This window comes from Leptinotarsa decemlineata, unplaced genomic scaffold (assembly GCF_025532065.1).
Source record: "Leptinotarsa decemlineata unplaced genomic scaffold, Ldec_3_MD MMD2_tig00026328_RagTag_RagTag, whole genome shotgun sequence".
NCBI lineage: Eukaryota > Metazoa > Arthropoda > Insecta > Coleoptera > Chrysomelidae > Leptinotarsa > Leptinotarsa decemlineata.
Window position 1 is genome coordinate 25,335,085 of NW_027412688.1, and position 27,433 is coordinate 25,362,517.

The 27,433-nt window shown below is 34.9% G+C and overlaps 1 protein-coding gene across 2 annotated transcripts in view; it reads left to right on the plus strand.

Moving 5' to 3' along the window:
• Positions 1-980: 980 nt before the first annotated feature.
• Moe (Moesin) overlaps positions 981-27,433 on the plus strand; it is a 115,404-nt gene continuing 88,951 nt past the window's right edge. Inside the window, exons 1-3 of one of the 2 annotated variants that reach the window (XM_023156181.2) lie at positions 981-1,139; positions 1,690-1,731; positions 26,034-26,213. In XM_023156181.2, coding sequence (XP_023011949.1) covers positions 1,720-1,731; positions 26,034-26,213 — 192 coding nt within the window. In that variant the 5' untranslated portion in view covers positions 981-1,139; positions 1,690-1,719. Of the gene's footprint in view, positions 1,140-1,689; positions 1,732-11,292; positions 11,447-26,033; positions 26,214-27,433 lie in introns of those variants that run through there. The other variant, XM_023156174.2, reaches the window with a different exon arrangement.

Sequence of the window (27,433 nt, forward strand, 5' to 3'; positions counted from 1 at the left end):
ACTCATATTAGGTTTCGACCTCAGCTATTCTTCGTTAGCAAATATCTTCAAAGAAATCGGACAAAACATTTATTTTTCAAGGGAACCCAAAAGAAAAAGGTACACATCGTAAACGTCAAATCTGGTTTACCTAAAATAAACAATGGTTTCAATGATGATTTCTTATTAGACAAAGTTTCGATATTGAGCATCAAATGGAGAATCGGATTTCATAATTCACTTATAGACAAATCTAATCAAGGTACAGTATTTTCATGAATCATTCGCTAGCATCAACTCTCAACCCACCTTTATTCAACTTTTCGGCAAGGTTGTTCTCGTTGAGGTCAGAAGAAAAAACTGTTTTTCTGTCACCTGGCGTCACCCCCTTACAAACGACAACTCTCAGAAATCGAAACTTGTGCGAGCTGAAGATTACCGAGGAATTACCTTTTACGTGCGAATCCCAATACAGGTCAAACGGTACGCAGTGGAAATCCAAAATCCTGCAACTCGAACCAACCTCTAAGTAGTGGTTGACTGAATGTGTAAAATAAACTACTCACTCTTAGCATTGGACTACCGACCGACCGATTCAATAGCAATCCGGGTATCGTAATGAAATATATAATATTCCATTTATTTTCCAACAGCGAAGGTATTCAGGTTTTGTTGTTAAAAATATAAATATTAATCGTAGTACCAACTTAATAATTGTTATGTGGTTTATAATGATTCTGAAAACATTTATTTCAAAAATATCTGTCCTAAATGTTGATTTCAAATTATTATGAACAAGAATGAAAAATATTCCGTCATTCTGTGCTCGTAGATTCGTTTCGTATTACCGTACCGCTGGTGACGTCAAGATTCACAAAATAGTATCGTTCAATTCATCCTTTCGACGTGTAGGATTGTGACAAGGAAAACCAGCCAGTAAATAAATTTTCTTGCGACCAACAGATGGTGGTATTTAAAAAATGGTCAAATCATAGTCTCCAAGCGGTCGAATCGAGAACTACTTGCAACTTTGCTGATTCTGACAATTTGATCACGATAGGTGGAATAGTGCGTGTAAAGGGTGTGTGCTATTAAAAGATCGCGTGTTTTACTTTATGTGATGGACAAAAGTGTAATAATCAAGAGTTGATAGTTTTCTGGTAAGTTACCTTTGCTTTTTGGCAGTTAAAACACTTTGTTTTGTGTACCATGAAATGGTGTCCAAAGACTCGACATACCGGCGATAACTTCCATAGCCTGGCTCTCATGTTATTGCTACATATAGTATCTGTTGAATTAATTGCTTCTTCAAAAGGTACATATCAGTTATTGAGTAGCCAATATGTTATTTATTGGTGACTAATGCATAGTTGCACAGGTAGATAATTCAATTAGGACAATCACACAGGTCAAAAACATTCTTTCAAAGAACGGAAAATGACAATGGAAACGGAAATCAAAATAATATTCTAGAATGATTGTTGTTGTAGTTGCCTTGTCGCTGTAAGAATTAAACGACTCGATATGCTCTTTGACTTGGATATATATATATATATACTAATCAGGAATATAATTACTTACAAATTTTATATATTGAAGAAATTCCTTCATTCACATGCGTGTATCAACCTTAAAACATTGTTTATTAGTTCTTTTGTATTTTTTTCTGATGAAAATATGAAAACCTGTTGATTTGACGTATTTTTTCAGCGTGGATACCACTTAATTGGGAAAATCAAAATGCCGAAACAAGTAAGTACATTTTCCTTCCATTAATTTGAATATATTTGTGAAGAAAATGAGTAACCTAGATAATTGTGTTCGAAAATTGAGTCAAAACGTGGTGTACTGAGTTAATATGAATGGTAAAATTCCACTAGCTAGTTGGGTAAACATGCCTGGGACACCTGTTGCTTGCATATTATCTGGGTGAAAGTCTACGTGGTGAATACAAAAAGTTCAAAATAGATAAAAGATGTTCTCGATTGAGGTTTGTTCTATAGGTAATTGACTTAAATAGGGAAATTCCTACACCAGTTGTTATGTCGTCAGTTATACTAGTGACTGTCAAAAATTGCTGTCATTTTTACGGCAACTGCTGGTACTAATCTTCGATAATCCAAGACAGGTTTATGAAAAACACTTGCTATGAAATAGTAGAAACTTCTTCAATTACAAATTTATCTTTAAGGATGAGCCTACGAATTGCTTTTTCCACAAATTTATATGATTAATTCTTGTTTTGCAAAAAATGTTCCTAATTATGATTAGTTGCAAATGAATTGTTCGATGTAAATCGAAAACGTGACTTGGAAATTTTTAAATTGAGGACTCATTGAGGTTAGATATTGTATCTTTAAGTTATTTGAGTCGACCTTTAAGGTACATAAACAAGGTACATTATCAGAGGCGATGTGGTAACGGTCGCAGTTCCCGAACTGGTACTCCCGTTGTTCCGTTAGCATGCCCTCAACAAAGAAGGCAACCACATTATCCCATTCTAAGATACAGTAACACTCGATGAAACTCAAAATTAATGTCCAAGAATATATAGGGGGGCACTAGAAATCCAAAAACACAGATAATTCCAACAGAAAAGAAGAGACAATGAACATCAATAAAGTTTGGCTACCCGTGTTAGGAATCACACGTTAAAAGGTAAGACCTCGTTAGTCCTTAGCTCGCAGTAGTTTCTCAACTTCTGAGAGTTGTCGTTCGTATGGGGGCGACAACTGATTTACGGAAAAACAGATTTTAAACAGATTTTTTAAACCTGTCCTTAGAGGTACAAAAACAAGGTTAGGTAATCCATTCAAGTGAATCCAAGCCACGCCCACTAATATTAATATAAAATCAGAGTAAAATACTAGCAACATAGTAAATGCTTTCGGAACAACAGGATTACCAACTTGAGCACTGCGACCGTTACCTGCATCGCCTTTGATAATATCTACCGCAATTGTAGACGAAATGCCACTGTTTAACTGTTTCTTTCAATACAATAAGAGCCAATGTAGACATCATCGTCCAGCTAGACTCTATCTTAATTTAAGTCTTATTTTCAGCCTCAAGGAAAAAGTCGATTTGTGTATTTCCATAAAAGCATTCTGTCTGTGACCCAGCTTTTGTTCTTAGTGACCTTGAAAATTCCCGAATTTAAAGTTTTAGCATAAGTAATGTGAATGCCCATTGTCTTCGGAATACATGTACTTCTTGTGATGGCCTACAAATACTGGTTAATGGGTTAATTCAGTTCAGTTGGCTGTTGAAAATTGACGTTTGAGTTGTCAAAGGCATATTTGAAAGATTTGAAGTAGGTTAGGTTAGGTCCAAAGTCAGTAGGTCTACTCTGGTCCTCTACCGCAACCCGCAAGGATTAATTGTGGCTCACATCTTTTCACACTCGACCAAATAAACCCATCATCTTAACGAAGCCGATTAGTTTGTATGGTGAGCAGTCTTTCAGGTCAGATGGTACGAATACAGCTCTGCCGAACTCTAAAAACTTGATTCGGTCCCCAGCGGGGCAGGCACAAAGTATGTGCCCTGCTGTTTAATCATTTTTCAAACAGAGGCGACACACACTGTCTTCCGACAGTCCGAGTCTCTCCAATGATGATTCAGAAGACAGTGACCTGTAAGAAGGCCTGTTAGACATCGTAGTTCATCCTGACTGTAGTCCAACAACTGTTTGGTATCAAGCTTCAAAGGGTGAATAAACGCTTTGGAGTGAGCCAATCCTGGAAGATTCTGCCAAAAGTCCATAAATTTTCTTGCCTTCCAGGTGTTCAATCTTTGCTTGGCAAAGCCCAAAGCGATGCCAATGACAGGTTCTGGTCCGATGAAGCTGCTTACAGCACCCTCCTTTGCAAGGGAGTCAGCAGGAAGAGTTTCCAACGCCGCTTGACTGTAAGAGAATATTTTTATTAACTTGTGTGTGAGGTTGGATTCTTCCAATGTCTCCTCACACAATTCAATAACGTTAATTTCCGCTTGAAATACAGTCGCATAGGTTCCTAGGCAGGTTGATATCTCTGTCCTGGGTCTGAGACTGAAAACACCTGCACCAGAACCCGAAGGTGTTTTTGATCCATCTGTGGACCAACAACTATTTGCTTTTAAAATTTCCATCTCCCAGCTCTCTAGAAGAGGAAACAGTAGGTACTTTATAAGGCAGTTCGTAGTTGACAGATGGAGGCATAAAGTCGGAGGTCGTTTTCAGAATGCTGTGACTTCCAGTGTCAACCAACAGTTTGTTGCACTCTGCATTAAATTGATTTGTGCAATTGACAATGTGCACAAGTCTAAATGCAGTCCATCTAGCCTCTCTCTCTAGAAGAATGTGGAGAGGAGGTAGATCTGTAAGGATCTCCATGGCCGCTGGTGGTGTGGTACTGATGGCACCACTGATGGCCAAACAAGTGTCTGTCTCTGAAGCCAGAGACTTTCGCCTGGCTGTTTTCTATAAAGCCTTCGGCCACCAGGTAATTGCACCTTAAGTGATCATTGGTCTGACAATCATCACATAAATCCAATGGATATGTTTGGTACCTAAATCCCAAATTTTACCACAAATCCTTCGACATGTCCATAGGGACAGCCTGGCTTTGTGTAAAACTTTTTCCATGTGAGCGTTCCAGGTGAATTTCTTATCAAGGACAATGCCAAGATTTCACCTACGTTCCAAATGGAATGACCTCACCATTGAGGGAAAGTGGCGTTAGATCGTCCAATGTTCTCCTCCTGGTGAAGGGGATTATCACAGTTTTGCTGGGGTTGACAGGCATCTACTCCCTCAACATTTGAAGTATAAAACGGGAGTTTTATTCCAACACCAAACCGTTATTTTTAATACCTCGACACGTGTTTCGATCACCAAGTGATTATCTTCAAGAAGAAGATTAAAGTGTATTCTCTTCCTCTTGAAGATGATCACTTGGAGATCGAAACACATGCCGAGTTTTAAAAAAGAACGGTTTGGTGTTGGGTTAAAATTCCAGTAATATTCATTACTACACCAAACGTTCCAAACGGTGCATCACAAGTACGTTCTGTTTGATCAATCATTGTGGATGTCTACCAAAATTGTGTTTCAATGAATAAAAGGTACTTTAATAGATTTAGTGACTGAAAAGCTCAACAAAGGCATCATAAACTATCCAACCCAAAATTATATGCCAATATGATGGAAAATTCAATCCTCATAAATGTTTGCGTGGCGTAGCCACTAAATTTTGAATCCATTACAGGTTCAAATTTATTCAGAAATACTCTCAAATAATCACACAAGGTAACAAGCCTTAAAGCCTTCTGACGTCACTATATTTGCTCGCTAAATTAAGTATAAATAGTTATTTTTCACCCATAAAAATATTTGCCTTTGTCCTAATTTGTTCGAAAATTAATGCATTTGGTTGGATGAGACTTGTACTGTGACTGGTTTGTTGTTAGACCTGCTTATTCACTTGACTTGAATCCTCGAGATTTTTTCTTCGACTTTGTTTTCCTCAACCTACTATTGGAATATCAGATGATGAATAGAAAACTGAGTTGTTCTGCAAATGAGTTTCCACATGACTTCAATTTCCATTTGATTTTTTCTGTATATAATTCACATTTATGACATTTTTTCGTTAAACAGAGAAAATTTGAGGTTTCAAATCCCTTGAAACTGAGTCGAAAAAAATTGCCATGTCAATCAAAAAATCGAAACAGTGGAATAACTGATAAGTAAATCTCATTGTCGTTGATTGATAAGAAAAATACTGATAGCAGACATAATAAAAATCATTTTGTATTCTATATTAAGCTTCTTCCCGTTATTATGACGTCAGCAGGTGATATATCAGTTGCGGTTCATATCTATAATACGAGTAAGTCATCTCTATTTTTTTTTAATTTTCACAAGTGTGGAATGTTGATTACGAGTGTGAAGTTATCCACATCCACAAAGTTCACTGAGAAAAAAATGTTGAATTATTATTTCCTCATTCAACGACTATAAGTACACCTACCATTTTTTAATGATACGTGTGTTGACTGACTATAAAATTGAGATATACATTTCTGATGACTGAATCGACATTACGTCATAGTTTTCCAGACCGTGGAAATGGGGTGAAAATTTAAAAAATCGTATAATCGAAAATTGAATGTATACATCTACAAAATTTAGGTATACCGGGTGATTTTCTATTGAAGATAAAAAAACCAAATTTGGGGTTGTGTATTATAGTCCAATTAACATGTTTATACAATAGTACATGAGAATTAAACTTAATAATAGAAATTAAGACTACCTAATGAAAGTGCTCCTTTTATGCAAGTACAGGCGCAAAATAACCACGATTATTCATCATTTATAATTATTGAAAATAGTTCCATATAAACAAAAAAATTCTCAATACTTTACCATCAATTTTTCAGATGTTTATAATAGATACAAATTTGAACAATCATTTTGAAACTTCTCTACTCTTCTCTACTCAATGAACACTGTAAATATTTCAATTTAGTGCATGCTCCTTTTTGTTTTTTGAATGAAGCTATAATTCAAAGACCAACGTTATTAGTTCAGTATTGGCCAACTTTCTAGGCATTCGGCATGATTCTTAATTTTTATTGAGACTCCATAATCGCTCTCTTTGATTTGTTATGGTTATTAGTATTAGTAATTGGGTATTGTCAGGGCCAGATTTAGGGGAGGGCAGGAGGGGCTACTGCCCCTCCATAGAGAGGGACCCCCACAATAAAGATGAAAAAATAATTGGAATAATAATTTTGAGGGGTCAGGGGTCAGCAACTTTTCCTTTTTTTTTTCGATGCATATTTATTGCATTTTTAGAAAGAATACTTGCACAAACATAATAATGTTTTCGATGTATTAGAAAGTCCTGATTGGCAAGTTTCCAATTACTATCAATTTTTGAATATTATTGGAGTTTTTTCCCAACACCAAATCGTTATTTTCAACGCATCGACACGTGTTTGGATCACCAAGTGATTATCTTCAACAGGAGTTTAATCTTCCTCCTGAAGATGTTCACTTGGTGATCGAAACACGTGTCGAGGTGTTAAAATAACGGTTTGGTGTTGGGAAAAAATTCTGTATTATTTGTTCAAATCAACTCCGAATATTTCCGAAACAAGAGGAAATAGAACGACATCTTATGTGAATCCTGAACCATCTATGGTATGCTATGGCACTGAACCAGATCGATGAATGGGTCAATGAGAAACATGAAGTGTTCTGGGAATAACATGAAAAAAGGGTAATTCAAAGAGGGGTCGACTGAGAATACTTACAGGGTTACTCACTGAACATTAAGAGGACATGCACCTGAACAAAATGGGGCTTTATGGAGACCTTAGGCAGCTTACACACTGATGCAACGCAACTAACACCACGGACTCAAGCAACTAGTTGTATCAGTCTGAGCCAAAAGGATTTCGTAGAAGCATTCGTACTTGCGCATCCTACTGATGCAAACATACGACTGGTTTTATTCGACTGGACATGCCGGTCGCATCTCGCACCGTGATCAGTTGCATTGGTTTGCGTATGTTTCGTCTTGTTTTATTTTAAAGCAAAATGAACGATGAAGTAATAATGTCAAGTAGGACGGTAACCTGGTGGGTTGACGTGGGTGGTCAGCTGCACTCAGTCAATCGACCGATGTGCGAACCGGTAGTTCGAACCGCAAGGCCTGACGATCGATTTTCATTTCCTATCGTCTAACCCGTGTTAGGGATCACACGTTAAAAGGTAAGATCTCGTTAGAATTTCATAAACTACACCATACGATTTGATTTCCACAAACTTTATTTGAGAAATATATGACGATATGTTTCGCTAACACAGTTGCTTCTTCAACAGTGTTTTGAATACTCCAAGAAACTTCTTACGCTAATATTTATATACCACAGGTAACTTCAATTGAGACTACCTCCATCAAATTACCTAAATCTCTACAACTCTTATATACCTGAGTCGGCATCGACTACATTGATCCTGGTGTCCTGGGTGAGCATTATTAATAACTCCCCGACGCACTTAGGGAGCATCATTGCTATTCGCAGTCCGTCAGCCATGTAACGTTACAGAATCATCCCAACTTCAACTAGATACATTATCTCGAGAAAAATATCTGGTCGAGGTTGGGATCGAACTCACGACCTTCCAGTCGTGAATTGGGCGTACTACCACTGCGCCTATTCACTACTATACAGGGTGTCCCATATAAAACTCCGCGGGCAAATATCTGAAAAATTAGAGAGAATATCCTTATATCATGAAGGCAGATGATTTTGATGTCAAAGGGTCCTCTTATTTGGGAAGAGATCCAGTAATAGGCGTCATCCATTAGGGCGTCGCGACACCGACGCCCTAAATGGTAACCTAGATTTTCCGATTCGTTTTTGAATCCTGCATTGAATTCTGAATTCAGCCATCTAGCACACTTGTATACTTGAATACTGATGAAAAAATGCAATTTTGTTGCATATTATAAAGAGGGCCATGAATAAGTCAAAATGAATGCAATAATACGAGTTTAATAAAAAACCCATCAGTTATGATTTCATTGTCTGTTCAATTTTATCTAGTTGCGTATTTCTTACAAATTAAAATAAATATTTTGAATTACCAAAAAATATGTTACTTTGACCGTAACTCGACTAACATGATGATAACGAAATCAATTAGTGATAACAAGAATAATTTTAGTAAGTGTTCGAACTGCCTCCCTGAACGTAGAATACACATATTGCATCTGTTTAGTAATTCCCGATTCGTGACAGCTACAAGCGTCTCTCGCGTTATGGAAGCACAAACATTTGTGATACTATTTTTCACATCCTCTACATTTTGTGGACTTCGCATATAAACTAAGTCTTTGATATATCCCCACAAAAAAATCTAGTGGAGTAATATCTGGACTCCGAGCTGGCCATGGTATTGGACCCTTATTTCCAATCCATTGCTCATTAAAAGTATCATCCAAATATTGGGTAACTATTCTATTATTATGTGGAGGTGGAGATTCGGCAACACATGTTGTCGAAAAACCAAGTACTTCTCAACATTGAGAATTCCTTCGAAAAAATGAGGTCCTATTAAATAACCATCAATGATTCCGCACCAAACATTAACCCCCCGCACAAACTGAAATCTCGTTATTTGCACCCAATGAGGGTTCACGTCAGACCAATAGTGACAATTATGTTTGTTTATTATAACGTTGTTATGGAAACGGCTTTCATCACTCCATAATATTTTTTTCAGAAACTGATCATCATCATGAATACGGGTGGACGGACAACCATGCAATGAAGTTCAATATTCTATCAGCATCTCCTGAATATGGAAATATATTTTAGTTATTAAAAATGAAACATTAAGATTATTACCTGGATGTAGTCCTTGAACCAAATGTATTTTGTATGGATGGAATTTGTTTTTTGCCAAAATACGTTGTATTGACGATTTCGAAATATTACAATGCATTGCTACTTGTCTGGTAGAACTATATGGTTCCAACACCATTTGACCTAGCACTGCAACACTGTGATTCTCATCAGTAGCCGTTTTTGGTTTTTTTCGCTTGTGTTCATTAAAACATCCATTTCGTGCCAAAGATTTGGCTAAGCCAGCGAATGTTTTGTCTGACGGTAATTTTCTGTCAGGATACCGATTAGCGTATATTCTCACTGCTTCTTTTGAATTCCTTCTTGCTTCGCCATAAATACCTATCATATCCATCTTTTCTGCATTTGAAAATTGAACCATTTTTCAATTTTACTAAAAACCAACACAAAATTGAATACACTTTCGTCAAATCTGACAGGTCTTCTGACAGATCGATAAATACATTATTGCATTTATTTTGATTTATTCCTGGCCCTCTTTATAATACGCAATAAAATTGACTTTTTTCATCAGTATTCAAGGAAAACTACAAGTGTGCTATATGGCTGAATTCAGAATTTAATGCAGAATTCAAAAACCAATTGAAAATACTGGGTTACCATTTAAAAAAAATTGGCGTCGGTGTCGCGACGTCCTAACGGATGACGCCTAGTGCTGGATCTCTGCGTAAATAAGAGGACCCTTTGACACCAAATTTATCTGCTTCACGAAATATGGATATTCTTTTTCATTTTTTAGATATTTGCCCGCCGAGTTTTATATGGGACACCCTGTATATCATGCAACTAATTACATGAGTTGGTCGTGTGAGTTGCATTGCATCAGTGTTTGGTTGCACTGCCCTAGCTGCAGGCAGTGCAACCAAACGGACAGAGACAGCTCGTCATATTTTATGCTTATGCTAATGTGAGGTAATGGATCACATGAATACCTAGAAGCAATTGTTGGACAGGAGACTATAACAAACATTCAACAATGGATGGGTGTCATGAAAAAGATGAGGGAAAACGCAACACGCCCTTTAGGCTGCAGTGTTTTTCCGGGACTAGGAAAAAATGAAGTAACAAGAAAAATGTTGCTCTAAAGATTTTCAGTTTTTAATCGTCCTTAACGAAGTCCGACAACTATGACGTGAATCTACACAAATAATAATTATATGATGAGAACGTGTATTTCCAGTTCTCTTTTTCTTACTGTTTGCTGAGCTATTCTGGCGACTCGACAATTGTTAGTGTTATGTCACAGATCAGGGGACATTGTTTTGAACTCGTCGAGTCGTTCTGCCTCCATGTGCGAAATTCAAAGATCAGTTTCGCCGGGTTCGTTTGTACACGAATCAAATTCCGGTGTTTGGATTGGTCGAAGAAACCAACGGACGGTTTGTCCGGCTGCTGCCCACGTCCCATAACGCCAGCGCTGCCAGATGCAAATACATTTCTTGAGATTTGAAGATTTAATTATAACTATTTCTGACTACTTGTGATATTAAATTAATCTCGTAAGAACAAGTAAAATATTCTGAAAATGTTGGATATTGAAATAAAGCGAAGTGAGATTTACAACTGAATGTTGAAAGTTTTTGTTTCAGAGGATATATGCAAACTCTACATGATATTGGTTTCAATTTTGTCTTTATCATTGCAGATTGAAACTGAATGTTCACGTGAAATAATTATTTTTTGCAAATTGAAAAATGATCATTAAATACGGCTCTAAAACACAATTTTCTGCAAGCGTGATTGAATATAATATCAGTGTAATTAAAACCCAGGCTCAGTATTTGAAGAAATATAAAGGTTTTGATTCGATTTAATTTAAAAATATCATCTGGCAACACTGGATAGCGCACCGTCAGCTTTTCAACGGTTCGGTTTACTTCAATAATAATCTACTGGTTGTTGCGGGTCGGTATTGTTGTTTCAAGTTCGGTTTTTCTGTAATTTAATTGAATAACTAATAGTGAATCGTCGGTACGACGTTTTTTCGTGACTCTATTGTTAGTGGTCTGAAAATTGCGGTAAAATGGTGGCCAACAAGCTGGTAGGTTTGTTTCGTTTTCTTCGAGTTTGGGCTGTCAGGTGTGCAATGTCTTTGTCTGGGATCTAAAAGCCCTTTTGAACTTGCTGCAACTCACTTGGTTCTTAAGTTGAAATCTCCATTTTTCTATGTGGACCACATCGAAATTTCACTAGAACTCCAATAGTGAAGTTTTGTATGAAAGTTTAATACCAGGAGTTTATATAAAATAAATGGGATGAAATCAACTATCAGTATAACATTTAGGATTATAACAAAGCTAATTTGTCAAGAAAACGAATTATTGTGGCTTGAAGTAAACATGAATTGAGAAATGGGTCAAGTAATAAGTGGAATCTGTCTGTTTAAAATCTGTTTTTCCGTTAACCAGCTGTCACACCCCTACGAACGACAACCCTCAGAAGTATAAACTTGTGCGAGCTAAGGATTAACGAGGTCTTACCTTTTAACGTGTGATTCCTAACACACATAGAAACAATAAAAATTAAAAAGAAATGAGGAAAAATGAACAGGCAAATAAAAAAAAAACGAAAATAATACAAAAGACTTGAGTTTTTAATTTCAAAATTAGTTCAACCATTTATTAATTCATACTTATTTGGCCCCGAGTATTTTCAAATCAGGAGTATATAAGCTGATTTGTGGCTCTTGCCCAAAACTGTATATTGGCCAAACAGGGAGAATATTTTCCCAAAGAATTGAAGAGTATAGAAGTAGTTTTGTAAATAGAAAGACCCATTCCACGTATGCAAACCACTTTTTAGCAGAAGTACGTGAGTTCAATCATGAATACGATGTGTTACATTCAGAAGAGAAGAGTTTGAAACTCAATCTTATAGAATGTTTAGAAATCAATAGATTCAGGAATTCGGGTAATTTACTGAATGATCAATTATAATTGAAGTTTTCAAGCGACTTGGCACATGTGATTCCACCAAGAGCGATACATCAGAAATACGCGACGGACTGTGGCTGGTCATCGTTTTGAGGTTCACCTCAGTACACCTCGAACTTCACTGTTTAAGAATCCTTTCATCTTGAGAACTGCGTTTATGTGGAATAAATCCAAAGAATTCAATCTCCAGCGATTCAAATCCATTGTGATTACATGTCCGTTCATTACATGTCCGTTTCCGAAAAAAATATTTCAACTCTTATCGTCTGTGTTTGAGGTAGCTATGTATTTTATTCAGTTAAAATTAAATAATGAAGGAGTCTAAAATAACTACAAATTCAAAATTCCCTAAAAGTGAAAAATTGAGCCAACCGAAGGAAGAAACATTATCGAATCATTTGGTTCTGCTATAGCTTAATTTTAAGTTGGCCGAAACAAATCGAATTCCTCCACTAATTTTGGGCTTTTAAACTCAATAGGTTAATGAAGGGAAAAAAATTATTGCAAATTCAGAATTTCTGAAAAGTTGAGGACTTCGATTTGGGTCTTGATTTGAAGCTAGCCAAAAAACATGATATCCCCGGTAAATGGACAACAAAAAATTTGAAAATAGAGTAACAAAAATAGCATAAAATTATGTCTTGAAAATAAATGTACGAATCCAAAGTGTTTATTCTAGCTTAACAGGGACAGTGAAGTTAATTGTTCTCGCTCAAAATTATTTCTGAAGGAGTGTTAGATGACCGATTAGTTTGAAGCTTACTGTCATCTACAAATGTCGATTCTTTTCCACCGTTTGTAAAGTAAATACATAATTCTTTAAAGCAACGGTCTTATGAAGTACTTATCAATTATATTATACAACTGTGTTTCCTAAAGGTATATTTTTAGTTGCAAATCTATTTAACGTTTCAAGGTATACGTTCTCCTTATAAACTACGGGAGTCAGTAATTTTCTTTGAAAGATAAACTAAATACATGTAACTTTTGTAATTAGCCTAAACTGTGATTATGCATTAGGTAATAACCGATTGGGTGACCTTAAACTGTTGTACTTCCACGGCTAGCTGGACACTTAAATGGTACACGCGTGAGGTTCGGTCGAATACATCATTTATTTTTCATTTGTTCGTGTTAACAAACATCATTTTGTTACTAAGCGCTTGATTGCTGTCAGGATTCGCACTGAATAGTGCAACGAATGTCGGGAACGGCGAATCTTAAGGCCTTTATTATGCGCGCGATTGTCGTCGTGTCGCGACAAGAAACGCGACGGTTTTAAATGAAATGGGCCCTATTGTTCAAGCGTTTCTTGTCGCGGTTAGAATATAAATATATATGAAGTCAAAGGTGTGGGGTTATTTTTTCCGCTGAATTGTATAAGCATAAAGTCAGGCATATAAACCTCAAACATCAACATACAGCGTTGTTACCATCTGCTGCAGGTCTCATTATTGGTGGGTGCTAGGCTCCTCTGTCCTTAAAAGACAAGCCTAGTGGACCGCTTCACACTAGCACACTAGATATAATTCTAAGGCTGCGTTCACACTGTGGCGAGATATATATATATATATATATATATATATATATATATATATATATATATATATATATACAGGGTGTTCATTTGAAAACTTCCCACCACGGAAGACACGAGACACGTCAGAAGATACATCAAAGGGGACAACTTTTTAACCAATAACTACTTCACCCCCTTTCACCCTCTGCACCCCAGGATCATTTCCTTGAAAATTTTAAATGACAAGGGGTATCGAGTGATAGCTTGTTTGAAAAGTCTTCCGAAGTCCTTCATTTTGACGTTTATTTTTTTCAAATCGGTCGATTCGTTTTCCAGAAAATTAGAAAAATCTGCATTAATTTTTATTTGTTCCGATAGAAAACAAAAACACACGAAAATATCACTTTTCATTTCAATTACATTTAAAGTTTGCCAAATCCACAATTCGTTTATAATTCAAAACGAAAACTACCAACATAAACAGCAGTTCGAATGATTAGACGTGGCAACAACCAAATACCAATCCCAATTTTTTCCGCGATTTTTTCATTAACACAGATATCCTAGGCGAACTGTTTTTATTGTTTACATGTGTAGTTATTCTCAGTTGCTAGGTGAAAGAAGGAATTGAATTTCCTGTCAGTTACCTCTGTCACAGTTTTCAGATCGTGAAAAGTAAATCATTGATTCAGAATCTATTTCGAAAATGGTTTACACACTAGCCGAAAGAGTGGAAATTATTCTGATTTATGGTGCCCAAAATCAATGTGCTCGGCAAACTGCCGTCACGTTTAATGCCAGACATCCAGATAAGTTAACTTCGCATAGGTATGTTTTGGACCTAGTTACTAAATTTACTCAAACTGGATCGGTTGCAAATAAAAAACGTGATAATAGAAGAGTTTTGGATGAAGCCGCTCAAATTGAAGTTTTAGGTCATTTTGGAATAAATCCTAATACTTCGTTACGCAAAATTGCTGCTGCGACTCATATTTCATTAGGCTCTGTACACACAGTTACTAAACTCCATAAATTTCATCCATTCAAAATGAAAATATTGCAAGAGTTAACCGAAGATGATTTTGATAGGCGAGTGGAGTTTTGTGAAATAATGACTGCAGCGATTAATGATAATACCATTCGTGTGAAGAATGTCTGCTTCACTGATGAATGCACATTTTATCTAAATGGATTTGTTAATAAGCATAACTGTAGGTATTGGAGCAATGAAAATCCGCATGCTTTTGTGGAAGGGCACACCCAGTACCCTCAAAAAATTAATGTATGGGCAGGCATTTTAGGAAACAAAATGCTTGGGCCATTGTTCATTGATAGAAATTTAAATGGAGACATTTATTTGGATATGTTGGAAACTACTATCAATCCGCTTATCACTGAAACCATTGAAAACCAAATCGAAGAGGATGGAAACCCTACACTTGATGAGGCTCAGATATATTTCCAGCAAGACGGTGCTCCTCCTCACTATGTTCTTCCGGTTCGACAATGGCTAGACAACGAGTTTCCCGATAAATGGATAGGGCGAAGAGGGCCTATAGAATGGCCTGCTAGGTCCCCGGATTTGACGCCATTAGACTTTTTTCTATGGGGCCATTTGAAGTCCATTGTGTTCACTCCCCAACCTGCAAATTTGAATGAACTTCGTCAACGCATTATCGACAGCTGCCATGATATCCAACAACATGTATTTGAAAATGTCCGTCAGGAATTTGAACATCGCCTATATCATTGTTTGGCCACCAACGGGCAACATTTTGAACAATTATTGAAATAAAATGTAAAATTTTTGTATGTATTGTTTCGAAAATTCCCAAATTAGGATCAATAATATTTTTCTAATTTTCTGGAAAACGAATCGACCGATTTGAAAAAAATAAACGTCATAATGAAGGACTTCGGAAGACTTTTCAAACAAGCTATCACTCGATACCCCTTGTCATTTAAAATTTTCAAGGAAATGATCCTGGGGTGCAGAGGGTGAAAGGGGTGAAGTAGTTATTGGTTAAAAAGTTGTCCCCTTTGATGTATCTTCTGACGTGTCTCGGCGTTTTTTCTTTCAATCAGTAGTTTTCGATAAATCCGTGGTGGGAAGTTTTCAAATGAACACCCTGTATATATATATATATATATATATATATATATATATATATATATATATATATATATATATATATATATATATATATATATATATATATATATATATATATATATATATCTCTGGATATAGCTGTTAAGCTTTCGGAAGTCGGTCGACTCTAATCGACCCGCTTCCTACTATAATGGTAAAAATGGCGTTTGTTACGTGTTCGGCAGTAGAATGTCCCTACACGCTCTATTGCCTACTATTTAAATGTTGTTGTTGGTTTTTCCCTGAATTCTTATTCTTCTCGATTGACCTATTCTCCCCGAGAAGGTTTGAAATATTAAATGTAAAGTTCTCACGGATAGGAATATGCTGAACTGGTTTCCGGGTATTTGATCAGTGTATGTTATATCTTCAATATCGACGTTTCGACAAAGTCTCATTTGTCGTCATCATCTGGATATAGCTGTTAAATGTTCGGAAGTCGGTCGACTAAAAGAAAAAGAAAAAAAGTTTACATTGATCCTAGCATTTTTGTATGTATCGTTGTTGGCACTAAGTACCCAATTTCTTTAACGAAATTCCTCAAGGGGAATATCATGGGTTTGGAGAGTCCGATTCTCAATTGTTTTTATGTTGTTATACATGCTATATGACCCAAATATAATTGTCAACTGTATTTATTACTTTGTCTAAGGCAACCGCTAAGGTTAGACATGATGTTAAAATCTCGGCGAGTTTCTTTTGTTCAAACAAATGTGTCAAATTTTGCGTAAAACATGAAGATGATGATAATGAACGATAGCCGGATTACAGAGACATCATATATGATTTGTGTAAAGCAATCTGAAAACAACGCCCGGATTTGTGGTAAAACAATGACTTTTACACCACGATATTGCAACTGCTCACACTTCATTGCTCATTCATGATTTTTTTGACAAAAACAATATGTGTAATGATGCCACATCCTCCATATTCGCCAGACATGGGTCCGTGTGACTTTTTTATATTTACAAAAATAAGATAGCTTTACAAGCAATGATGACATTGAAAGCGCATCGCTGAAAGAGGAGTACCCTATATATCGACTTTGAAAAGTGTTTTGAGAATCGCTGGCATGAGTGCATAATATCTATCGGGGTTTGTTTTGAAGGCGGTAACAGTGATGTAGACGAATCTATACTAATATTATAAATGTGAAAGTTTCTGAGGATGGATAAATGTATGTATGTATGTATGTATCTGTCTCTTCCACGCCTAAACGACTGAACGGATTTGAATGAAACTTTACATCATCAGCTTATACATCAGAATAACATATAGGCTACAATTTACAAGGGTTTTGTGTAATTTTGGTCATAATATAACGATAATGAAGTATTAAGTGGGTAGCAAAAATTCTTGCTCCCTGAGAGCTATTTTGTCGTGCGCAGCCTATACTGTTGGAGTTACATGAAGGTAATGTGCGTTGAGATTGTTTATCACAAATAGTTCTAAATGAAAATCCGCGATAGCATATATCTACCTCTTATGTGTTAGCCACTTTATGCAAAATACTGAGCCATAAATACAATTGATTGGATATTTCTTTACAATGCACTTTTTAGAATATCTGTCAACTTCTCATAAAAATTGATACAATTGTCGTTTTAAGTATTAATCATAGGTAATCTTTGTCTTTTTCACTTTTCTTTTTCACAAGATTAACTTGACGCAACGTATTAAGCCATTACGTGTCGCGTCTACTGTAAGACGACGAGGTACTATGCGCGGAGATAGAGAGGCGGTCTAAGCAATGAAGCGCCATCGCCGAGAACGGGATCCGAACGTGGGCAGACGCGTGAAGGCAGATGTCGTTGACGATTGTATTACTTTTACGAAATTTCTTTATATGTAACATAATTCGATTCCCGAAGATATTCATTACTTGCAGTTGGCTTCGCCCGTGTAGAATTTGGTTTGTCACATTAAGTTTCGTGACGGACCATTTTAAACAAATAGTTAAAATATTTTTTTAATCACTCAAATCTTGTTTCCAACTCCAAAACTGACAAAATTCAATACAATCTTTGAACCCCTATTTTTCCCCTTGGTGAAAATTCTATATTCCCTTTCTTGATGCATATTTACGCTATACAAATAACCTACCTGCATATTTCAAGATTCTATGTTTAATAGCTTCGGATATACGGTAATATAAGAGTGTCAGTTCAATCAACAGGTATCCTTAAATAATACTAGCTGTTTCCCTCTGGTATACCCGCCTTACCGTGGAAACCTACCCTATGTGTTATTCCAGGTCATGGTCCATCTATATATCAACTTACATTTGAATCCGTTGAGTTGTTTAGGCGTATAATATTAGTAGGATTACCAATGTATTTCATTATAATCCTTTCAGTTTTTTTTTCTGATGCTATTGTATAAGTGTGGGTATCTATTGATTGACTGACACTCTTATAGTCTGGTTCACATGTTCTTTTTCTGTGAAATTTCACAGACGGGTCCAAAAATTACGACCAAGGTGTCATTCGATTCGTATTTTTACGTAGAAAGTTTAAGGAAAGGTCTGAAAGGCCCTGAAAAAAATTACAAAAGTTATAAACAAGTGGAAAAAAAATTTGGCTTTAGTTTTTTTTTTAATATGTCGAAAAATTTTCAAAATTTTGGAAATTTGAAAAAAGATCTGAAAAGATCAATAAATTTGCGTAAAAAAAGTCCCGACACCTGAAAGTGTATCTCAATTATTTTTACAGAGCCCTGAAAATAGAGCCAAAAACGGGTAGTCTGGCTTCCGCGCGCATTCCGTCACTCTGACATAAAAACAAAAAAAATTATTCGAACATATTAAATGCGAATATTAAGGAATATTAAGGAATGAAAATGTTGGGATACATCAATAAACAATAATCCGCAGTCAAAAAATTTTTATCTCAATTTCAACATTAATTATGCATTTGTTAATTAATAACTTTTTTTGAATTGAAAGTCAATATAAAAAACCCTATAATTATTAAACTAAAACCCTGGTATTTTTTTCCTTTGGTGAACTTATTCTTAATAGGCTAAAAAATAGATTACCGTTGCCTAAATAAAAAAATTGTTATTTTTCTACTTTTTTATTGACAATTGAAAATTATAAAATAAAAAAAATACATAATTTTTTTTATTGTTTCAATGTCTCATGGTTAAAAACTACTTGATAATATTTTTTTAATTTTTTTTACTGCTACTGTTAATAAATTCATTATAAACAAATACATTGTTTATAAGCAATTCGAATTTTTTTTGCATCATATTAATTGAAAAAAATCATGATTTTTAGAAAAAAAATGGTTCCCTAAAAAATTTTTTTGTTGCTAAAAATTGCGTTAAGTAACAACCGTTTTTTGTGACTAAATATTGAAATGAAAGAACCTTTTTTTTTCAAATCATAAATTCTATTGTTCCTCAAGGTTTTGAAAAAAAAAATAATAATTTTTTTAATTGTTTATTTAAAAAAAATTATAAACAAATATTTTTTTTATTTTTTTCATAACAAAAGTACATGTGAACCAGACTATTATATTAACGTAGGTACAGCCGAAGCCACTGAATCTAGAATTTTGAAATATGCAGGTAGGTTCTTTGTATAGCGTAAATAAGCATAAAGAAAGTGATACAGGAATTTCCACCCCAAGGGAGAAAATAGGAGTTTAAAGATTGTATTGAATTTTGTCAGTTTTGAAGTTGGAAATCTGAAGTTTTGAGTTGATAAAAAAATATTGTAACCATTTATTTGAATGTCGTCAGTTTTGAAGTTGAGTTTTGAGTTAATAGAAAAATATTGTAACTATTTGTTCAAAATGGTCTGTCACGAAACTTGATGTGACAAACCAAATTCTACGCGAAGGAAGCTGCGGGCAATAATTAGTAAATAAATAATTTTTTCAAAAAACGATAATTTTCTGAATATACCTCGCATTGTGTTTGTTCTCACTACTATAGTAAAAGTAATTTTTTTATACTGTAGTTCTGTGGATAAAGTGATCTTCAAAAACCTGTTCAGTTAAATATTACTTCAAATATTGATAAATTAGCATGATTTTTAGGGATTATAAAATAATTTGATTCAATCTTTGACATTTGATGAATTTACTTTTTCATTGTTTTGGATAATTTGAAACATTGAGATTCACGCAGTCACAGTAAATAAAAAAGCGGCTTGCCCAAGTTCAATTCTGTATCTTCTTTATTATTCACTTGTACGGCACGAATTTCACTTGCACTTGCTTGTTACTTTTACTTCCAGTTGTAGAATGTATGTAATTACGCCTCAAACAATGATTCTATCAATAAAAATAAATCGTGAATGAAGTCTTCAATATCATTTCACTTATTCTTCCACAAGAAATGATATCCTGGGTTTCATATGATGAAATACTAAATGTTATTTGGGAAAAGAAAAAAAAAATAGGCCTTTTTCTCCATCACTGTCCCATGAGGACTGACTGAAAAATCCCTCTTCATTATTTTTTTGGCTCATATGGACCGACCGGTGCCCTAATTTAGTCTCATCGGTATGGTCACATGACCACTTCCAAGAAATTGGGAAACAAAATATGTAATGAATACTTATTTCCAGAGGGGTACAACAATTTCATTTTAGTATCTTTTTGTAAATTATAAATAATACGATGAGATAAAATTGAAGTACAACCATCATATTTTTCCTTTTTTTTTGTCCTGTGGGCAAAGCGGTATTGGAAGGGACCTAGACATTTTTTTTTCATTCCAGGTAAAATGTTCACCTGGAAATGAATAAATAATACTTATGACATTCTGTTTCCTCTGCGCATGTTAAGATGATTATATTGAACTCTGTTTTCACAAAAGGTTTTTCCGTGCGTTATCTTTTTTAAATCCAGCAATAAATATTTGATTTCGTAAATGCTGACATCTGCTATTGTTTCAGACTCATCTAATTCAGAATTTTCCACTCAAATGTTTCTGTAATGAAACAGAATTAATTTTTAATGAATTTGCATCGTAATATATGTTCTTTCGTATGAGTCATTCATTGTTTCGTGTGTTGCTTTATGGTTGTACTATTATCAAGTTTATGGGCTATTGAATCTGTCTTTCGTCTTGAAATAAACTGAATGATGTAATAGAGATCGTTCACTATGATGACTAAGCTACGGTTTTTCTGGTTACTTTTTATTAACTTGATTATTATATTCTTGCCGAAGTCTAAGACTGGGAAACTTTTTGGAAAAGCATCTAAACGTTTCGATTTTTTAGACAAAGAAACGTTGAATTCGGTTACTGGTTGACGTATGCGTCTAGACAATTACGCCATCTATCGCTATTTAGAATTTTATAGCAGCTTTTAATTTTCATGAATATTTTTTAAATCACAAATCTTCTACTTGAGTTTCGAAACGAAATATTGAAGCCACAAGCTAGCTTGTGAATTGTCGCTTTTGTCAATTCACAATACATATTTCTCAAAAAAAATGTTGATAGGATACCTGCTAGAATGATGAATTTCAAGGCTTCAAATGAATATTTGGTAGAGGAAAATGACTTCATTAATGAAATCTTTTTGTAATATTCTCTCGCCTGTTATAAAATAGGAAAATGTAGGAAATGTGAACTTACTATCACTTTTTTTCCGGAAAAGATAAAATAATAATTGAATATGACATTTTTGATTTAAGTATTAACTTGTTAATTCAATTTTTTTCTGAAAGTTTCACCTTATCACTTGCTTATTAATAAGTTAGCATCGAAGATCCTAGTGCTATTCGTTGCTGATAAACTGTCAAAAATAGCACTCTTCTGGGGGTCAGATTGAAAATTCACTTTCTTGTTAGTTCCATACCATATTTCTTGAGATTCAAATTTAATTTATTTTCGCAATAGTCTATTTTGCAATTCTTCAATGTTTCAGTTGTTTAATTTTGCAGTTACGTAGCGGGACAGATGTTTCAATATGCCCATAGAACACATAATAAAATATATCGATTCGTTTTCTTTCTTCTTTCAGAGGAGAGAAAATCAAACAAATGGACATCTGAAAGAATTGTATTTTTTGAAATGTTCCCAAAAACACATTTTCTCCACACAACAAAAAACTAAGATATGAAATTTGAGAAAACAAATAAGTTATGAAAACAACTTTTGAATGAATTTGACAGCACTCAACGTAGTTGATAAAAAAATTCATCGATTTTAATGTCATTAACATTTCAAATATGAAGTATATTATTTTTGGAGAAGGATTTATCATCGTTACATAAGAAACCAGTGGTTTTTTAAATTGTGCTTCAACTTTGAAATACATTATATTAGTAACATAATATAATGATTAATATTCCGGAGAGGTGCATTATAACATGCTTCAGGTTCAGGTGAAAAACACCTTACCCCTTTCCTCTCATGTAGACCTATGACTTTGTAGGTACGTGTGGCAGATACCCGACGGAAAAACAACAAATAACCCAGCTAATGCCGCGCAGAAAGCTGTAGTAAAACTATCAGGCACCTGTGCAACGTCATGGATTTGGAAGATTCCACGCAAGTTATTTCCCATTAGGAAAAACAAATTAATTCCATTTGGTCGATACGACCAACCGATGAACGGTTTTGGGGTACTTGCCCCATCATCAGTACCGGGCATGGTCTCTTCAGAACGGAGTGAATCGTCTAAGTATCACGACCAAACCGACCAAGCGTCTTCATTTTATTCAGGTTGGACACGACCAAACAAATATAATTCCAGTTAGTCTTGAACTCTTTCTGCAGTTGATTCAGTAGGATGTTCACTGCGCCACCTGCAGACAAAGCCAGGAAACAACTCCACAAACGCATACTCCGGGGTGGGAGTCGGAATAATGATTAATATTCCGGAGAGATGCATATGACATGCTCCAGGTCCAGGTGAAAAACACCTTGCTCCTTGCCTCTCATGTAGACCCACGATTTCGTAGGTACGTGCGCAGAAAGCTGAAGTAAAACTATCAGGCACCTGTGCAACGTCTTTGATTTGGAAGATTCGTCGCAAGTTTTTTCCCACTATGAAAAGCAGAAATTATTTTCCATCGGTCGATACGACCAGCCGATATATCGGTTTTGGAGTACTTGTCCCATCATCAGTACCGGCATGGTCTCTTCAGAACGGCATCAGCTGGGTTTGTTATTGTTTTTTCGTCGGGTATCTGCCATACGTAGCTACAAAGTCGTAGGTCTACATGAGAGGCAAGGGGTAAGGTGTTTTTCACCTGAACATGTAGCATAACATAATATACATATACAATATTTATTCAAAAATAATGAAATATAAACCTATAATGGCAGTCAAAATGACTACGGCTTTCAATAAAGTTGAAATATACAATTTAATTGGTCTAGTTGAAAAAACCAGATATCACCAGAAGATGGCAAATGAGACTTTACCGAAACGATGTGAAAATAATCCTTATGGGGATAAAATATATATATATATATATATATATATATATATATATATATATATATATATATATATATATATATATAGAGAGAGAGAGAGAGAGAGAGAGAGAGAGAGAAAGTGGTAGTCTTTGCTGACTAGTTACGAACAATTCCTTGGAGTTATTTGGGTTAATTTTGAGTTAATTTTAACTCAACTCAATTGCGACCAATCTCACTAACATTGTAAGTATTCATCTATTAACTTAAGTTCTGTATTAATTCAAAATCTATCATCTTAGCTCCCTGATGATGACAATAACCATTGTCGAAATATTGGAAATATAATGTTATAAGAGTACACGTGCGCTATATATATATATCTGTATGTCTGTATGTCATCAGCATACATGTGGTAGTCACAGTGCTGCAGAGTTGCTGTGAAAAAAAATAAAATTTTATATTCCTAATAATTCCTAATAGGAGTATTCTCTATTGTCATTGTCACGATTCCCCGTTCATAATTCATTGAATATACATTGAAATTGTTTATAATCAAATGAAATCACAAATCTGTCAACTCTTGAGCAGAGCCCCCTTTCAGCAAAGGGAAGGGTCTTGCTAGCAACCACTTGAATAATAGTTTCATGTGATTCGAATTTTAAAGAATATTTGAAAATACTATCTGTCGTAGATTCCTATTACTGATGATAGTGATCGAGGTGAAACCAGTGTAACGGATCATTACTCAAGGGGCGTGACGTCATTTAATGATTTAATAACTATGGCATTCATAGTCATAATATGGCATTCATAGCTTTGGGTAGTCCTGGCAAATTTTCATGAAAATAGTTTGTTGATAGTGTCATCATAAACTCATTTGAGACATATTTAAATATTGCTTGGTGAAGCTTCCCACAATATTTGAATGTCACCTTGTACTATCATGAATGTTGTTTAAATTCATAGCATAACGGTATGATAACGCGGCGAAAGTTGAGCTACGGTATTTCGTCTGTTTTGCTGTTGTAATCGTTATTCAAATCATAGTTGACATAGTCTACTTGATGTTCAGACATTCTACGTACACTTGCTGCATTCCAATTTTTTGTAATTTCCAGCGTTGGGAATTTGCCGTTGAAGTTATTTTTTTATGCAATGCTAATTGATTGAAAAAATTAACTCGTTTATCATTAAGGTAGTGCGACAAGATTTTGTGCCTTCAGTTTGGATTTAGGTTTTTTTTTTTCGAATTGTAATCCAATCAGTGATCATTTTCTCGTACAATTTTGCCAGGCAGCTTCAAGTTTTGATATATATCGACTAATCCTAAGCAACTTTCCCCTACGAAGTTAATTCTGAAAGTCAAAACTTTTCGATTTATACCCGAGTGAAAGTGTCAATTTTTCAACCTATGAATCCGTAGCACAGAAAAAACTGTTAGATTTGGAGTACCCCAAGGTACTGTTCTCTCTCTCTCTCTTATATGATTTGATTTATAGCCATTCTTCTAATGATGGAATATTTTTTGTACATAATAATATAATAATAATATACTTTATTGTCGCTAAGAATAAATCTTATGAAATTAAAAATATTATCAACACTTTTATAATACACATATAAACATATATACTTATATATAATATTACATAAATAAACACCCATTACACCAGATAATCAGACATTTATATCCAACCAAGAATATGAACAAAAATCTTATATAACCTATATTCAAATATACACATTTTGTCACGTAAATTTATCATTATAGAACTCTTTCAAATCAGCCAGAAATGTTTTTACTCTTGTTCTTAACATTTTGTTGGTCAAATTTGCTTGTCTTATATCTGAGGGCAAGTGATTAAACATCTTGACCAAATTTTTTAAAGGAATTGGCAATTTCAACGCGGTGGAACGGGTGCTATAAGAATTGTATGAAGCCTCAAATAGAGACGTATTTTTGAAAATGAGGCAAACCGATTCCAAAATGAACAAAGCAATCAGTGTTTAAATCTTTTGCTCAACGAAATTGTGTCTGCATGAATCACGAGGTTTAATCTTACACATATACCTGATAGCCCGTTTCTGCAATACTAATACAGACAGGAAGTGCTGATGAAGTGCATACTCCCCAAAACGGTATTTCATAACGTAGGTGGGATTCAACGAGGGCGTAATACACCGTTCTGGCAGTTTTAATTCCCAAATTTATTGAAGTTATTGTCACTGCATAATATGCAGAACAAATTTGATTTTTTAGTTGTTTGATATGTTCAATAAATTTGAGCTTATTGTCAATGTGAAATTTAGATTGAGTCTCGTTCTTGATCACTAAGATATCACCAAATGACAGCGCATCTGAATGATGGAATATTTGTTTTAGTGATATTGAAGGATAGCAAATTAGCATCATACGACTCCTTGATTTTTTTTCATATCAGTAGATATTGCATTGTGTAAATCATTTGAGTTTTTGTTGTTCCACAATTTCCACAATACTTAAGTCCAATAGCAGTTGACAATAATTTCAAGTAATACATAAAAATTCTGAACTCCAAACAATGTGGAGTGAACCTTTGAACAGGAACAGGAATGATCTCGTCACTATTCTATACATTTTTTTTTTCAGATGAACGTGAGGGTGACCACCATGGACGCGGAGCTGGAGTTCGCGATCCAGCAGACGACGTCGGGCAAACAACTATTCGACCAGGTGGTTAAAACTATCGGTCTCAGAGAGGTCTGGTTTTTCGGATTGCAGTACACTGATTCGAAAGGTGACCTCACCTGGGTCAAGCTCTATAGGAAGGTAAGGAATGTTATTTTGATCGTTAGAACAGCCAATTAATCTATAGTCACATTGACACAATTTTGCAACATATACGAAAGGGATTTTATCAGAAATTGACATTGTTTGATATATATTGATATGTAGATGCATGACGTTCTGTGTTTTTTTTGTTGTGACTTTTGAGAAGAGCTCTTCATCTTGGAAAATATTGAATTTTCTATTTCAAAAAATCAAAAAAGAATTGTCTCGATTCATTTAATATTAGAAAAAAAATTGGGGTCAAATTATTATGCAATATCATACATATTCAAACGAGTTTTCATTGAAACTATTTATGGTTAAATAGATCAACAGTTTGATGTTATTTTTGCCATAACTTCTGAATCGCTCCTGGCGAGATCCGAAAACGGAAAAAATATACAGCGTGCGCGCCCCATAAGCGCACAAACTCACTACACCTCTTGCAAGACATACAAATGCTATGTACAGAGGCGTATCATTACTTGTCCTCCAATGCTGTTGGCGTTTGGTATTGTCTGAATAATTTATGTTTAAAATTCTTATCGTCTGATAAAAAACCAGTCACAAAGAGTCAGGCACGTGAAATAATTTTTAAAGTGTTCAATTATTTTCAAAATGTGATTCGGATACGTTATCAAATGTGAAAAATAAAACATCTCTTGCTACAGGTAACATTAAATAAATTTAAAAAATAACTATTTCAACACAAATCTTTATTTTGTATTAAATATTTCAATAAAAACCATTGAAAGAGTGATTAAAGAAGGGGAGCTATTCTTTTCTGCAAATAACGGAGAAGTGAAACTTTCCACCCCAAAAAAAAAAACGGCCTAGAAGAGCACCACTAACTGATATTCCCGAGCATGATTATTCCAATATTAGACGAATTATTTACGACTTTCATAAGACGGAACGGTATCGTATTACACAAAATTAATGATGTTTTGGGAATTATGGCTTCCGAAACATCTCTTCGTAGAATTTTAATGGAGAAGGACTGAATATAATAGAAAAATTTTCATAGAGAAAATGGACATCAGAGCATTGAGGATCAAGTATTTACAAAAATCAATTATTTTCGTAGCCAACAGCGACCAATTGTGTTTCTTGATGAAACATACCTTCATAGTGAACATATATATTCCGAGAACTGGACGGATAAATCAACCAAAGCGTTATTTAAAAATATTGCGAAGGGACCAAGACTCATTGTTGTC